A 17,317-nucleotide genomic window follows, 5' to 3' on the forward strand; every position below is an offset into this window, starting at 1 on the left:
TCGGATTCTAAAAATATCAACATGTAGGCTCAGAATTCCAGAGCAGTCCCAAGTCAGAAAGTTGAATAAACTTAATTTCAAATTACTTTACCTGTTGTCTGCACACAAAAAAACACTTCCAAAATATAGCAAAGCCGAACCAGACAGAATATTGTCCCATGCGATCAGCTGGCATATTCCACAAACCCTTCCAGCTGATTGCGAGAACTCTCCTCAGTCGACTATGTTGGGTTAAATTTGGCTATTGTTTCCATATTGTGCATCAAGTTCAATGCCTCAGGAGATTGAAAATACAAGCGACCGAACCATCAATGCTGCAAAAATGCAAAAAAACACTTTCCTGCGATTACCCTATCTCCACCTCCTACCGCCAAAAAGACCAACAAAACAGACAACCAGTAAAGTTGTAAATTTTTACTTTAATCTTTTTTAAGCAGACTTCTTTCAGACTGAATATCCATGAGGTAACCAAAGTAAGCCTGTTAAGGCAAAAGGAAACGCATGCGTAAACTATATAAAGGTAAGAGCCTGCATATCACTTAAGTACACACATTTACAGTGGGGAGAACAAGTATTTGATACACTGCCGATTCTGCATGTTTTCCTACTTACAAAGCATGTAGAGGTCTGTATTTTTTTTAAATCATAGGTACACTTTAATTGTGAGAGATGGAATCTAAAACAAAAATGCATTAAATCACGTATGATTTTTAAGTAATTAATTTGCATTTTATTGCATGCCATAAGTATTTGATCACCTACCAACCAGTAAGAATTCTGGCTCTCACAGACCTGTTACTTTTTCTTTAAGAAGCCCTCCTGTTCTCCACTCATTACCTGTATTAACTGCACCCGTTTGAACTCATTACCTGTATAAAAGACACCTGTCCACACACAATCAAACAGACTCCAACCTCTCCACAATGGCCAAGACCAGAGAGTTGTGTAAGGACATCAGGGGTAAAATTGTAGAACTGCACAAGGCTGGGATGGGCTACAGGACAATAGGCAAGCAGCTTGGTGAGAAGGCAACAACTGTTGGCGCAATTATTAGAAAATGGAATTAGTTCAAGATGACGGTCAATCACCCTCGGTCTGGGGCTCCATGCAAGATCTCACCTCGTGGGGCATCAATGATCATGAGGAAGGTGAGGGATCAGCCCAGAACTACACGACAGGACCTGGTCAATGACCTGAAGAGAGCTGGGACCACAGTCTCAAAGAAAACCATTAATAACACACTACGCCGTCATGGATTAAAATCCTGCAGCGTATGCAAGGTCCCCCTGCTCCAGCGCATGTCCAGGCCCGTCTGAAGTTTGCCAATGACCATCTGGATGATCCAGAGGAGGAATGGGAGAAGGTCATGTGGTCTGATGAGACAAAAATAGAGCTTTTTGGTCTAAACTCCACTCGTTGTGTTTGGAGGAAGAAGGATGAGTACAACCCCAAGAACACCATCTCAACCGTGAAGCATGGAGGTGGAAACAGTCTTTGGGGATGCTTTACTGCAAAGGGGACAGGATGACTGGGGAGGATGGATGGGGCCATGTATCGCGAGATCTTGGCCAACAACCTTCCCTCAGTAAGAGCATTGAAGATGGGTCGCATGACCACGACTCGAAACACAGTCAGGGCAACTAAGGAGTGGCTCTGTAAGAAGCATCTCAAGGTCCTGGAGTGGCCTAGCCAGTCTCCAGACCTGAACCCAATAGAACATCTTTGGAGGGAGCTGAAAGTCCATATTGCCCAGCGACAGCCCCGAAACCTGAAGGATCTGGAGAAGGTCTGTATGGAGGAGTGGGCCAAAATCCCTGCTGCAGTGTGTGCAAACCTGGTCAAGAACTACAGAAAACATATGTCTGTAATTGCAAAAAAAGTTTCTGTACCAAATATTAAGTTCTGCTTTTCTGATGTATCAAATACTGGTCATGCTCTAAAATGCAAATTAATTACTTAAATCATACGTGATTTTTTTTTGGATTTTGGTTTTTAGATTCCGTCTCTCACAGTTGAAGTGTAGCTATGATAAAAATTACAGACCTACATGCTTTGTAAGTAGGAAAACCTGCAGTGTATCAAACACTTGTTCTCCCCACTGTATTTGACACAATATAACAACTGAGCCCATCTATAGCCTACTGCTGTCATTTTAACATAATGAGGCTTTGGTTGTCAGATGTAAGAATTTTTTTAAACCTTGTCACTCACCTTAGGTATATTGACATTTCTTGTTTGTAGTGCCATTCACCATCCTAATTCCACCCCGAATCCACCATTCCAGTGGGATCAATACTATCCTAATCACCTTTGAAAAGGACCAATCTGAATCCCTATCTGGAGGATCAGAAACACATGTTTCAGTTTTGCAAAACCCAATTGTTACATTTAATCCTATCTGATTGCTGAAATCCAATGTAACTTTAGAAAAACTGGGGGCAGGGAAATTGTCACGTTTCTTCAAAACCGAACCCAGAAGCAGACCAGGACAAGGAGAGTAGGAAGAAGGAGAGTATTTATTTACAAGTGAATGAGTAGATATCCAGGTGGCGTAGCGGGCAGCGGTGGAGAGTTGATGGGAGTAAATAGGTGGATCCAATGGGGAAGCGGAATCCTCCGACGACCAGGCGGGAATGGGGTAAATGATCCGGGTGAGTAACTGAAGACAGAACAAACGGAGGTAAGTTTAAGGCAAGCAATACGTTAAAAAAAAAACAAAAAAAAACATACTGTTCATGGCTAACGATCCAGCAGTAAATAGATGTCAGGTCCAGGCTTATGAAGAGGAGAGATGATCAGGACCAGGTGTGCTGATGGGATACAGGTGCGGGTAATCAGAACTCCCAACTGGCTACATTGCCCGGCAACCAGACAGGGTGCGTTCCAGGACGCCGGAAAAAACACTCCAGGATAGAACACAGGCAAAAAACAGACTCAGGAAACGGGATTCGTGACAAATTGATGGGTTTTCAAATCTGCCTGACCATTCAAACATTTTTTACCTGCCCTGACCGCAACAAAAAGGAAACTGACACATTTAAAAGAGTGGGAGAAAGGTCAGGCTATGCCTAGGTATGTAAATTAATAAGTTACTAGAATACAAGATGGGTTAATGCTATTAAGTGCTGAAAATAAAGTAAGCCTATTAGCTTACTGCTCCATTTTAAACACAGCCTAATTTCAATGTTAGTTGCAATGAAAATATCCATGGTGATTGGGGCGGCAGGGTAGCCTAGTGGTTAGTGCGTTGGACTAGTAACCGGAAGGTTGTGAGTTCAAACCCCCGAGCTGACAAGGTACAAATCTGTCGTTCTGCCCCTGAACAGGCAGTTAACCCACTGTTCCCAGGCCGTCATTGAAAATAAGAATGTGTTCTTAACTGACTTGCCTGGTTAAATAAAGGTAAAATAAAAATAGAATTGGAACGCATAATGGCCAAGCTGATTGGCAAAATGGTTCTTATCAATAACAGATAATTCAATTATTGAATTCTGTATGGCAAATCAATGTAAGAAAGTTATTTTGAACAAATTCAAAATGAAAGCGTGAGATAAATGTGCAGGAAGTATCACTTCCGAAAGTGGTTTGTGAGCGCGCGCTGTCTTTCCGAGCACAGATGTGTGCGTATTAGCCTATGATATGTGCTAAAAAGTATACTAGGCAGTACACAGCCTATTGATATGAGCTATTCGAATGTGATTCTGATCAAACTCACGTAGACACAATCCTGGTATGGTTCAAGTTACTGTCACACCGGCAGGCGCTTCATGCTTGGAATAAAGTAGAATAACTTCAGTTGGAGCGCTTCCTGAAAGCATCTCATTGGTTGTTTCTACTGATAGTGAGGGACACCTGACTAAAAACTCTACATAGACATGATAAATTGTCCATACACTCCCATAGAGATAGCACGTAGGCACATCGGACAGACAGAGAGAGCTGAATATAATCCCTATTTAAAGGTAATTATTTTAGAAATGATGATTTCTTATAAAGCCTTCTATTGTTATTCATGCCACAGGAACGGTATGTACACTCACGTTTACGCAACAAGTGTGCAACATTCAGATATATCTATACCTATAGACCACCTGTAATAATTGGATAATATTTAGTTATTTGTCTTAAAACCCAAATAGTTGGATTTATTGGCTACCTTGATTCATTAATTAATTAAATGTAGCCTACGAATTGTTTGTCGCTATGAATAGATTTCAATCAATTACAAGTGCAAGCGTGTGAAGTCGTTTTTGAATGCATAGGCTATTTTATTGTCAGCAAAATGATTCTAACATGGGAGATTGTTGGCTCTTTTTGTTATAGATGATTTATCGTAGGCTATTGGGCAAATATCTGGCATTATAAGACGTGCAAATGCACAATAAAATGCCTTTTGGTTTGCAAAATTGACAATAAAACGTCATACAGTATCTCATGCATGCGCCCCCTTGTTGTAAATGTAGCAACTCCTTAGCACCCAAAGCACTACGTGACAGTCGGTGCGCACACATTCACACTCGAGTTAGCAGCATTCTCTAGTTTTCCCGACACCTGCTCAATACGAGGCACAGTCGGCTGGACGCTATTTTCGAATCAACTTCTGCTGTCGTTTACTGCTTATAGTGTATTGATTTACTCAACAGACCCAAATACTGTATATGCGCTCAATTGGTGTTGCATAGGAAACATTCATTTAGGAAATCCATCCATAATGTGGTTTTGACAACGTCCAAATCAACATCAAAATTATATTTGGAATATTTTACCATTTCACCCCAAATTAATACCGTACGTGGAAACTGGGTTTATGTATTTTATGCAACTGTTAAGAGTAAAATGTCCTACCATAACTGCAACTGCTTTGTATAAAGTGACCATAGCTTTGTGTCTGTTCAGATGTTGACCTCTCGAGCACTCGTGCGCGGGCTGAAGAGCGGGTTTTGGAGACCACTTTCATCTACCAGCAGCGTGCAGGCTGCTCATGGAAAAGGTAAACTCTTCCTATAATTCTCTTGTCCCACAGTTTAGGCTACATTAGAGAGTGGTAATCTCCCGAGGTCTGATTTGATAGGTTACCCCTAAGCAAATACCTTTGTAAATACGCGGGCTCATACTTTTACACACGCTTGCCTAAACCGCTACACAATGCACATTGGCCACATTTTAAAACAGTGTTTGGTTTTCATGATATAAGCATGGTGGAAATTGGTAAGTACAAGGGTGTCCTCGCAAATTGAGTTTAGGACAAGACTGGCATAGTATATTGATTAAGCTGTCAGGTGCCACTTGCTTTGGAGCCACTCAGACAGTTAAGGCACACACTATGGATATCACATTCCACACGGTCTGGTCTTTGCGCCAACCACGTCACAAGGTCATTGGGAGTGCTGTATGGCGCTGAACTACGCACTATTCTGCCAGTAGAGGGAGTGATAATATCATTGACTGTCCTGTGTGAGTTAACGTAGGCTAAATTTGATAGGATCTTTGAAATACATGATATCACAAACATTACAAATAAAGACAGTTTCCAATCAGTTTACCAAACACCATTGATGTCACTGTCTGTCTCTGTTTTTGTGTCCGAATATATAGATATGAGCCCTGATGTGCTTGACCCCTCAGTGCAACAGTACAACAACCGCCTAGACACTCCTCTCTCTGATGTTCCATTCGTTAGGAACCTCAACTCAGAGCAGAGGCAGCTCAAGGAGAAGGAGAAGGGACCCTGGACCAAGCTCACCAAGGAGGAGAAAATTGCATGTAAATCCTAGTGATCAAATCCCATTCAAAACTGGATTATGTTCATCAGGGCACACAACAGAAACTCCTTTCAATTGTTTTGTAATGGAAAATGACAATAGCAGTTTCTTGTTGGGCAAGGCCAGGTAGTTACCCCCTGTTTCAGTTAGTTTGCTTCAGTTTGGTGCCTAATGAAAATGACCTCTGTCGGTCAACAAATATCCATTCATATGAAAACAAAGACGAAAGAATTGAACTATTTCTAAATGTTTGACAGTGTCAAATACAAATTACAATCACATTTCCTCATGCGATACAATGATGGACTTTGGCCCCAGGTGTTTGGTACATGATAAGAAAGCTCTCCCTTTATGTTGGAAAGGGCTGTATACAGTTCTTTTGAATCCCTCACTGGGTAATAGTGCATCTTTAGTTCAGAGACACACCTACAGTATGGTACACTGGGCTACACTGGATTTATAGCAGGTGAATGGGTAGGAATAATCTTTTGAAAAACATATTCTGTAAGTGCTTCAAAGGTAGAATAGTGTCACAAATGACCATAGTATTACAAATGACCATAATTTCATTATCCAAATGGCTTTCCAATGCGGGTCAAGCCACAACGGAAAGTCATCAGAAGGTCATAGGTTATACGAAACCCTCCAAAGCAGTGTTTTACACTATATGAAACAATTTGAAAACAATAATCAACGTATTTCCATGTTCCCAGAACATTCCTTTATCAAAAGAATTTGCGTGTGTAATGAAAAGTCAGAAAATAAAATAAAAGTGCCCCTATAATACCTTTGCACTACAACAAAAAACTTCCCGGCCCCCTCCAATGTGGTAGTTTTATGGCCTCCCTTCACTCACTCTCCCCAAGAGTATCGTCCCTGGACACATTCCAGAGAGAGACAGTGAAATATCAATTTTCCCGGAGAAAACACAAAAACACTTATTATTCATTTACACTACATCGATTCAAAAACTCAAACGTGAAACTATAAACCAAACCTAACGATAATTCCACTGTACCTCAAATCATTAATCATAAGTTGTAATCAAATCAATGTATATGTATGATACAATGTTTAATTAAATTAAATCAACCCCTAAAAAAACTCTTAATCAGCAACCTAATAATTTCAATCTGTTGATATAAATTTAGTAAAAACCAATCCTGATTTTTTTTTTTTAAACAAATCTAAAATCCTTCAAAAGTCGGTGCTGTCTCATCGTAAAAATACAAATAAACGTTTTTTTCCCCCACTGATATCCACAAAGGTCAATACTGTTCAGCACATCCATTAATGATCTTCATTTAGTCTGTACAGGGTCTGAAATTCCAATGTATGCAGCTGATACATTGATAAATTCATGCAAATAACAGACTACAAAAAAACTCACTACTATAGCACATCCATAATTAAAATCTATGATACTCCCCCACTTAACATACTAGTTTAGTCTTTGGCCCAATCTTGCTTTTCAACATTCATACCCATTCAGTCTTCTGTCAACAGGTTGGCGTACTATTCAAACCAGCAACCCTCTTTAATGACCTGACATTGTTCCATATAATGGAAACATACCATAACGTTAGACTACATGAACTTTCCTGCTCAAATTAACTAGTGTCACTTAAACAATCAAACCAAGAATCAATAACCATCAGAATCTATACTTACGATGTTTTATGATTCAGACATCCAGTCTCCCAATTCTCATAGCCTAATACAGTAAATATAAACGCCACAAATCTATGTTGCCCACCTAGCGAATCAGCTGCTAGAAATACAGAAAAAAATGTACCTGAACAACGGTCAAAACAATTAGAGTAAGGGTATTGTATATTCAAACTAATAACGCAAATGTACGTTATTCTACGACAATCTACCTGCCTCCAGCGACTTTCCCTGACAATTAGTAGCCAACATAACAACTAACACTCTTCCATACTTTCAACTAAACTTTCCTACCTCTTTTTCCCCCAGTGGGCAAAAATATAACCCCTCTCATTTCAACGTTTTTCCTTACCTCTATCGTAAGATTAAAACCCAACTTTATAACTTCCTCTTCTGCTCTCCACACTTATGAAATGTATCCTATTTCTTTAAAAATAACACACAGCGCTAAAATTATAACATGCGTCAGTCAATCTATAAGAATTAAAAACATTTCGGTAACCACTTTCTATCGCTATTCTTTCCCCGCTATCATTCAGTGTCTTAGGTAATTTAGGTAACTGTCTTCTCTATTGATACAGTAATTTAAATCCGACCCAATTCTCAATACATTATTCCAGCAGATAATTTAGTGAACAGACATCTTCTTGCATCAGAATTCGCTTCGTTATTATTTTAAATTGAATTAACCTATCAATTTAACCTAAACAATCTATTGAAAACGTTCAATTTATCTCTTATACAAACACTAGCGACCATAACTTTCCAGGCAAAACATACAAATAGATTATTTACAATCAAAAACTCTGAATTCAGCCAGCGCCATGACTGGGAATGGAACTCGGGCCTCCCGCGTGGCAGGAGAGAATTGTACCACTGAACCACCAATGCTATTGCGAATAACTAAAATTACTCCGGATATAAACCCCATTTACAAAGTAAAATCAAAACACGTCACTATCGGTAATTCCCAGAAGAATAATAGCCCAATTTTAATAGTACAAACGTTACTCCAGCTATGATTCTCAAATTCCAGCCATGATTCTCAAATTCCAAATTACACATATTAGCAATCAAAGAATAAAATCGACAGTTAATGACTAGGAAACAGTAAAAGTAGATTATGTTTACTTATGCAACGTATTTCAATTACTTTACTACATCACATTAATCACGCAAGGATAATTAGTTTGATGGAAAACCTTAGGCTTTGTACGACATTAATAAATTACATCGAGCATCCCTCGAATTCTCTTTAACTTTATGGAAAACAGTTTATTCAATAAATCCTGCAATTTCTCTCATACTGGGGAGAAAAATTATAACATGATCAGACCTTAAGGGCAGTTTAATTTAACATGTTTCACCCAGACGGAGATAATCCAATATGCGTTCTTATAGTTACATCGTTAGGGTAAGATAACCAAAAGTGGACACACTCTAATCAGTTTCTAGAGCTCAATTTCCCAGATTTTGTAGATTATTTTAATAGTGCTTAAAAACGTCATCTTTATCAAATTATCCATTTAAGATATCAACTCAAAACCTACTTATGTCTACGAATGGGTGGTTTAAATTGTATCTAATCATTTTCAGCATTACTTTATACACACAGAACACCAAAAAGTTTGCCCACACAGAGTAAACCCTATCCCGCTCACACAGAACGGTCCGACTCACTATTACATACTCACACAGAGTAATCCTAAAGCATACCTGGCAAGCACATTTAAAATAATTGGAATTCACCACATCTGAGGGTCACTTAGACAAATCACACAGATACACAGAATGAGGTCCTTCTTCCAATAGGGCTTCACCAAGTGCCGTGTTTCACCTAGAACACACAGACCCCCTGGCCCATCACCCCGACAGACCTCACCAAATCCCCACTGTGATCAATTCAGTGTCAGGAGGGCTCTTGGTCACTGGCAACCGGACAGCGCAGAGTATCTTTTGAGTCCACTAAACCCCCAGATTACTCTCCTCTGACTCGGCCCTGCTTACGCCGCCAAGGTGCCTTCCTTACAAAGGAATTCACGCTCAGAGTATACGTAACAGGCATAATTAAAAAACTCGACTTCAAATCTGTGTGTTGTTCGCTCACCTTTTACTTAAAAAAAAAAAACTCTATTCGAGATGTGGAATCCACTCGGCTCGCTTCCTCTTAGATCAAAGGTTGGTCCATCTGCTTCGTTCCCGAAGTGTGGTTCTCCCTGAGATCCCAATATCCCACGATTTATTTACCTAGATCGTAGGAACGGTCACCGAGTGAAGATTCACATCCCCTCCTCGTCGCCAAATGTCGTGGAAATTTCCTCTATTTACCAAATCATGGGAGCAAACCACACACACACGTCAGAGTTAGTTATCAAAGTCCATCTTTAATTATATGAGCTCTATCACAATCCTGTGACTCTCAGATAAATTCAGTGTCTCCCCCTGAATTCTCTGAGAGCCCCCTTACAATGCAACTGAGTTCCTTTAATAGCAAAGAACACACATAGTCAGACAGCATAGACATAATTCATCGTTCAGCTTTGTCTCTTTTCCCAAACCCCAGAACCATAAACCAATCCTCCATATCAACAGGCATATATCAAATTGTCATTTAGATACAACCAACTCAAAATACAACCTCCTGGACAAACTCACGGAGAGGAGGGTGAGGCTATAGGTTAAGATAGAAACAACATAAGAGGGAGCATAGAATTATTCCAGACACTGCAACCTTCCTTTCCCCACCATGGGAAAGGTAGGGAGTGAAAGATATGTTTACACATGATGACACTTTGACCTCTCCCCTCTCAGCGGCCCATGCAACTTAGTTTTGACATAGAACAGATAACTGCAACCTCACCACAGAATTACACAAAAATACCATTCTGATGAGAAGTAACTTAACACACATTTGATGAATATTAAACATCTTACAAATGTTACCAACAAATTCTGATCCTTCCACGTCAATAGATTCAGCCGTCAATAGATTCATCAAATCAAATCAAATCAAATCAAATGTATTTATATAGCCCTTCGTACATCAGCTGATATCTCAAAGTGCTGTACAGAAACCCAGCCTAAAACCCCAAACAGCAAGCAATGCAGGTGTATTCATCTCTCAATAGATTCAGCTGTCAATAGATTAAGTTCTCAATAGATTCAGCCGTCAATAGATTCAGCCGTCAATAGATTCAGCCGTCAATAGATTAAGTTCTCAATAGCTTCAGCCGTCAATAGATTAAGTTCTCAATAGATTCAGCCGTCAATAGATTCAGCCGTCAATAGATTCAGCCGTCAATAGATTAAGTTCTCAATAGATTCAGCCGTCAATAGATTAAGTTCTCAATAGATTCAGCCGTCAATAGATTCAGCCGTCAATAGATTAAGTTCTCAATAGATTAAGTTCTCAATAGATTCAGTTCTCAATAGATTAAGTTCTCAATAGATTCAGTTCTCAATAGATTCAGTTCTCAATAGATTAAGTTCTCAATAGATTAAGCTCTCAATAGATTTAGCTCTCAATAGATTTAGCTCTCAATAGATTTAGCTCTCAATAGATTCAGCTCTCAATAGATTTAGCTCTCAATAGATTCAGCTCTCAATAGATTGAGCTGTCAAGTGATACAGCTCTCAATAGATTGAGCTGTCAAGTGATACAGCTCTCAATAGATTGAGCTGTCAAGTGATACAGCTCTCAATAGATTGAGCTGTCAAGTGATACAGCTCTCAATAGATTGAGCTGTCAAGTGATACAGCTCTCAATAGATTGAGCTGTCAAGTGATACAGCTCTCAATAGATTGAGCTGTCAAGTGATACAGCTCTCAATAGATTCAGTCTGAGCGTTTAACGTTGGAATCTTGTAATGCAGTATAAATGTGGTGCCATTTTCCTATCTTGTTTTATGACCACATTAGTTTGATTAGATTTGGAATTGTATTTTTTTCGTAGGATTAGGATGTTATGTGTGAAGGTGTAATACTGACCACTAACATTCATAAATAGGTGAAAGATCACTGTTACTGTTGAATCTGCATGAACATCACTTGAATATTGACAATGTGTAGTTCAAACACAAGGTGGCAATATAAACTCACTTTATGCAAGAGTTAATTCTCATGGTGCATTGTTCTGAACAGATTCTAGGCTGCCCATATGAGATGACAACTCAAAGAGATATTATTTACCAGTTTGATAATAAGCTACAATAATATTGCATATAATATTGTAATCAAAAGAGATATTGTCTTCTCACAATGAAGACAGTGACTCCTGAATATTGATCAGAATTAAATATGAAATATGATTTGGATCAAGCAATTATGCAAAGAAATACTTTGAATTACATAATGTATCAAACCCTCTTCATTTTCAATCAGATAGTTACAAAAAAATATTTAAACATTGATATGCAATCCTGATGAGCTCTCTCTCTGTCTCTGTCTCCCTCGTTCTCTCTTCGTGTCCCTCCCTCCATCCCTCCTGTTGTCTGACAGTGTACCGTCTGACCCATGAGCTGACCTACCCTGAGATGAGGAGAGGCTCCAGTGAGTGGAAGACAGTACTGGGAGGGGTCTTCATCTTCCTGGGCTTCTCTGGCATGCTGGTCTGGTGGCAGAGGATCTTTGGTGGGTCTCCCTGTCACTTTGTCATTATTTCAGTTGTTGTTATATAGTGGGTAAAGAGTGGATCTCCCGATCCACTCTTAACCTAGGCCAGTTAAAAGCCCATTGTAGTTGTTTTTTTAATATATTTTTTTATATCAAAGTCAAATAATTTATCAATATCAAATAATTCCTTTGTTACAATTAAGTACCTTACTGTAATAGATAAAAAAAAAAAAAAGCTGTACTGTAATGGATTTCCATTAAAATGGTCAAAAGTAGCTTTTTAGCAAAAAAACTATTTCTCAAGCAAGAATTTAGCTCGGACTGTCTGGGAGTGGTCTAAGTGCTTAGAGGAAACCTGTTATTGGCAGAGAGGTTTGTAACGCTCTTTGTTGTTGGTCTATTAACCAATTTACCGCATGGTGATGTCACCATGGAAAGCCGACATTCCTGCCCATGCAATCCTGCTGATTTAGAAGGTCTTGTGTAGATTGTATTTTCAACCAGTAACTATCAGGAAATATCACTGATTAAAAGTTTATCAGCTGTTGTACAATTAAGCAATAAGGCCTGAAGGGCTGTGGTATATTGGCAATATACCACGGCTAAGGGCTGCTCTCTGCACGATGCAACGTGGAGTGCCTGGATACAGCCATTAGCTCTGGTATATTGGCCATATACTACAAACATCTAAGGTGCCTTATTGCTATTATAAACTGGTTACCAACGTAATTAGAACAATAAAAAATAATGTTTTGTCATACCTGTGGTATACGGTCTGGTATACCACGGCTTTCAGCCAATCAGCATTCAGGGCTTGATCCACACATTTTATAATATGATATGAAACACAGGGCTCAGAATTGTGACTGCACTGGGCCTTTAAAGGTAGACTCACTTGCGTGTCCCTGTAACACACACTCGATGCTGTATTGTTGTATTTCTAGACCAGTCTTATTTTATTAATGTATTATAACGGCTAATATACGGCTAATTTCTGTCATTTTATACATTTGCTCTTAATGACTTCTTCTGACATCTCACACTAATACTGTGGAAATAATGCAGAGGAAATGGAATGGGTTTAAGCTAAGTGTTACTAGACGTTACTTCACTAGACAGTTTGGTGCAGTGTTGGGTTGTTACAGAGAATGGTCTCGGTACAAGTGATTCTGATTTAATTATCATAACATTAGAATTGTATCACAAAATATATAAATTTTTTAAAAGATTTTTTAAATAATTTTTTATTATAGACCGATAGGCAATGTGCTAAAGAAAAAAAAAAACATATATTATGGCTTGGCTGAAATCCAAAATGTTATACTTTATATCAGGGATTATTAAATAAGTATATATTCAGTCAACCAGGAAGAAAATGGTCAACTCTGTTGTTCTATTAGCCTACTGTAGTGCAGATCTCAGATTCACAGTGTCAGACTTGCAGTAGACACAGACTCTTCACCTGCAGCACCCGCTCCTTGTTTAACAGAGTTCACTCAATCTCTCCACAAGCTAGAATAATTGGATCATGCTGAGAGAGAGAGAGAGAGAGAGAGAGACTCTGGTGTTTGAGCCAGGGCTTCAGTTGAGGAATCCCCCTAGACACACCCTGTTAACAATGATGGTGATGAGCACCTGGTCTAGTTTCAAGGTTGTGCGTGTGTCTATCTGTTGGCACAAATTCCTTCTCTTTCTCTCCATCTCCTCCTTGAGAAACCCCATAGCGTTCAGGGAGGAAGTAAAATGCTATATCAGGAGAAAGCCAGCCTGGAAATGAATAGGACCACAACACAGAGAAAGAGGCAGAGAACAGAGAGAGAGAGAGACACACGGGACAAGAGTGAGGAACAAAGGTAGGGAAAGAGATGGAGTTAGAAGCAAAGCAAGGGAGACAAAGGGCAAGTGAAGAAAAGGGAGAGTGCAAAAGAAAAATAGGTTGACGTGAAGTGTGTCAATGAGCAAATGAGATAAGGAAAGGAAAGAGGAATTAAGAGACTGATACACGGATAGAGAGAGAGACAAAAAGAGGGAGACCCACAGACAGACGGGAAGCCAATTCAGTTAAGGATGGGGTATTTCCCTTAGTTTGGAGTTCAGGTTGGGACCTGAAAAGCAGGGTGCATGCAATGCTGAGGGGGCTCCCTCCACCTAATTAGAGAAAAAAATAGTTGCTTCCTGGATAGACTTTACCACTCGCTACTCTTCTAAGAGAGCGGATAAAGATCAAGGGTGATTTTCCCAATCTCTCTCTTCCCCTCAGGATACAGGTTCACTCCCGCTCGCCTCCGGAACATTACGATACACAAGTGGCTTTCACCGTTCCCACAGAATTCCCATTTTGGGAATGCTCCCTTAAAGAATGTTTGGTATTCCTTGTAGTTGATGGTTTTGTGTGCCTTTGAGTGCCTCAGCATCACTTTGTCACAAAGGTTGGTTTTGATATTGGAGCGTTGTGATGTTAGAGTAGCTCTCTAGGCATTGGAATATTGAAGGTTGAAATTCTCCAATGGGTATAGGTGCTTTACTTCTCAGTTGGCACAGTACAGTAGTACCCTCCTCACTGTGTGGTGTATTTACAGCACAGTAAGCTGCTGAGGGGTGGACAGCTCCCCTTTGCCGGAACAGAGCAAATGGAATGGCATCAAACTCCTAGAAACCAATGTGTTTGATGTATTTGATACCATTCCACTGATTCTGCTCCAGTCCTTACCACAAGCCCGTTCTGCCCAGTTAAGGTGCCACCAACCTCCTGTGATTTACAGTAGCATTGTTAACAGTTGATAGGGATCATCTGTTTCATAACATAATAATCTATTCATTTCACACTCAATTTCTCCACTACACTCGTCATCTATAGAAAATATGATAAAAGGTTGATACTACTGTAGGTAGGCTAGGGCTAACTAACTGTTGTTTGATGCTAGGTAGGCTAGGGATAGCTAACTTTTGGTTGATGCATGGTAGGCTAGAGCTAGCTAACTGTTGCTTAATGCTGCGTAGACTAGGGCTAGCGAATTGTTGGTTGATACAAGGTAGGCTAAGGCTTGCTTACTGTCGGTTGATGCTTGGCAGGCTAGGGCTAGCTAACTGTTGGTTGTTGCTAGGTAGGTTAAGGCTTGCTACCTGTTGTTTAATGCTATGTAGGCTAGGGCTAGCTAACTGTTGGTTGATGCTACACTCTTAGAAAAAAGGGTCCCAAAAGGGTTCTTCAGCTGTCCCCATAGGAGAAGCCTTTTTGGTTCCAGGTAAAATTATTTTTGGTTTCTTTTTGGTTCTTAAAGGTTTCTACCTGGAACCAACATGGCTTCTTCAAAGGGTTATCCTATGTGGACAACCCAAAACCCTTTTCAGTTTTCTGAGTTTAGCCAGGCTAGCTTGCTAACCAACTGTTGGTTGTATGTTTTGCACTCTCTCTGGGCTCACTCTCAGACAATATGCTGCCCCTGGAATTCACTAACACTCATTTATTTATTGTGTAATCACTCTACTACTGAAGATAACGTGACAGAAGGGCATTTGGCACTTTTCTGTCTGCTGTACGCTCTGGTGCCATGATTAATTACTACCTTCCCTTTTTCCTCCAGTGTAGCGGCAGTAAGAAGACTAGATTGGGGGGGGGGGGGGCTATCAAGGGTGATTTTGTACAATCAACTGTTTTACATTTGTTTATACCATTATTTAATGTGTGAAGTTAACTGTCTTGTGGCTGAGTGAGTGTCCGTTAGTTAGTAACTGAATGGAATGAACATTTGTTTGATGTAGAAATAACAATCCCCTTTAAGGCGAATGTGATCATTGAGTTGGTCAAATTGTCATGGTTCATGGTTGAAACACCTTCTGTAAAATAATTTAAGCAGAATGACTTCATGGCTTCATGCATGCAGACTCAAAACATAAGTGCTTTTAATATAAAACCTAAAATAATAGATTCTTTACTTCAGCTCGAGTGAAGCTGAGTTCACTTCTGCTTCTGCACGGACTGGTGTACATGGCCTGACACTCAAGACGAACTACCTCAAGATGACTATATATCTGTGGAAAGTGATATGAATGGTTTCTCACGAAACTCACGCCCTAATGCCTTTTTGGTCCCATGCAATGTCTCATCCAATGCACTGAGGAAGAAAACACAAAACACCTGACTGTGGACCGGTTTTCCAGGATACAGTTTAATAATACTAGTCCTCGGCTAAAAAGTAGAGCACCTCCATTGATGCCAGTTGTTTTGCCCTGGACTAGGCTTAATCTCTGTCCAGGAAACAGACCCAAACTGTTTGCCTCACTGAGACAATGTTTTTACAAGAAGAGTGTCCTGGAAGATTCATGAAACGATAAACAATTGATTCTTATAAATGATGTTTACCCTTCTGTGTCCTTGTATGATCCACAAAAACATCTTGCAACACAGTTTTGCCATTGTGTGGAGACAGTCACGTTTTATCTCTTGAGACTGACATTGTCTAATGCAACAGTCATGTCTTTCTCTCTCTCTCCCTTTCTCTCTCTCTCCCTTTTCCCTCTCCCTTTCTCTCTACTTTTTCTCTCTCTCCCTTTCCCTATCTCACTCTCTCTCTCCTTCTCTCTCTCTTTCTCAGTGTTTGGTGAGGTTCCTCACACTCTGTCTGATGAATGGGTGGAGAAGCAGACCCAGAGAATGATTGACATGAGGATAAACCCCGTCGGTGGGTTCGCCTATCACTGGGACTACGTGAAGAAGCAGTGGAAATAGGAACTTGTGTTTGTATATGAGCCGTTTTTGTCGCGTTAGTTCACTCTAAATACAAATGAACATGATTTTGCCAGTTCCCTTGGTTGTCGTTAAAAGGTTAGTGGGAAATCATGTTAATTTGTATTTCGAGTGAACTATCCCTTTAAGTGCCTCAGTAACATTGCTCTCACTTTCAGGGCTGAACATCTATTCTTATTTTAAGATGGATTCATTCTATAAACCAAATAAACATATACTGTGACCAATTTCCTTTAAAGGTCAGATTTTGTTCATCTTGCAAAATCTCTGTTGGAACTGATGATAAGCTGCTGCAACATTTCAGAGTTTTTAAGCACATGTTTCTGGAATTGCATTCCTTTTTGTCTCTGAAAAAGCTAAACTAAACATACTCGTGTTCGCCACATTCAGTTCCAACCCTGAAATTAAACACAGTCTTAAATTCTGCGACCGTCATCATTTTTGATGCCTGAAAAATTAGCAAAAAACAGGCCTCGATGCCAGTAATTATCTTGCTATCCACACAACTAACTTCCCCGCAAGTGAAACT

General features: G+C 39.7%; 1 protein-coding gene across 2 annotated transcripts; it reads left to right on the forward strand.

Annotated features, from left to right (window-relative positions):
• Positions 1 to 3,833: 3,833 nt before the first annotated feature.
• cox4i1l (cytochrome c oxidase subunit 4I1, like) lies at positions 3,834 to 17,031 on the forward strand. Of its 2 annotated transcripts, none has more exons than XM_020507593.2 (5): positions 3,834 to 3,962; positions 4,897 to 4,990; positions 5,596 to 5,763; positions 11,928 to 12,059; positions 16,637 to 17,031. In XM_020507593.2, the coding sequence occupies exons 1-5, from the start codon at positions 3,876 to 3,878 to the stop codon at positions 16,768 to 16,770; spliced, it is 615 nt and encodes a 204-aa protein (XP_020363182.2). In that variant the 5' UTR covers positions 3,834 to 3,875; the 3' UTR covers positions 16,771 to 17,031. The 2 variants fall into 2 exon arrangements, with proteins under 2 accessions (XP_020363182.2, XP_020363183.1); XM_020507594.2 differs by having other exon boundaries at positions 3,885 to 3,962; positions 4,881 to 4,990.
• Positions 17,032 to 17,317: the final 286 nt, after the last annotated feature.

Source organism: Oncorhynchus kisutch, linkage group LG18, assembly GCF_002021735.2.
Source record: "Oncorhynchus kisutch isolate 150728-3 linkage group LG18, Okis_V2, whole genome shotgun sequence".
Classification (NCBI taxonomy): domain Eukaryota; kingdom Metazoa; phylum Chordata; class Actinopteri; order Salmoniformes; family Salmonidae; genus Oncorhynchus; species Oncorhynchus kisutch.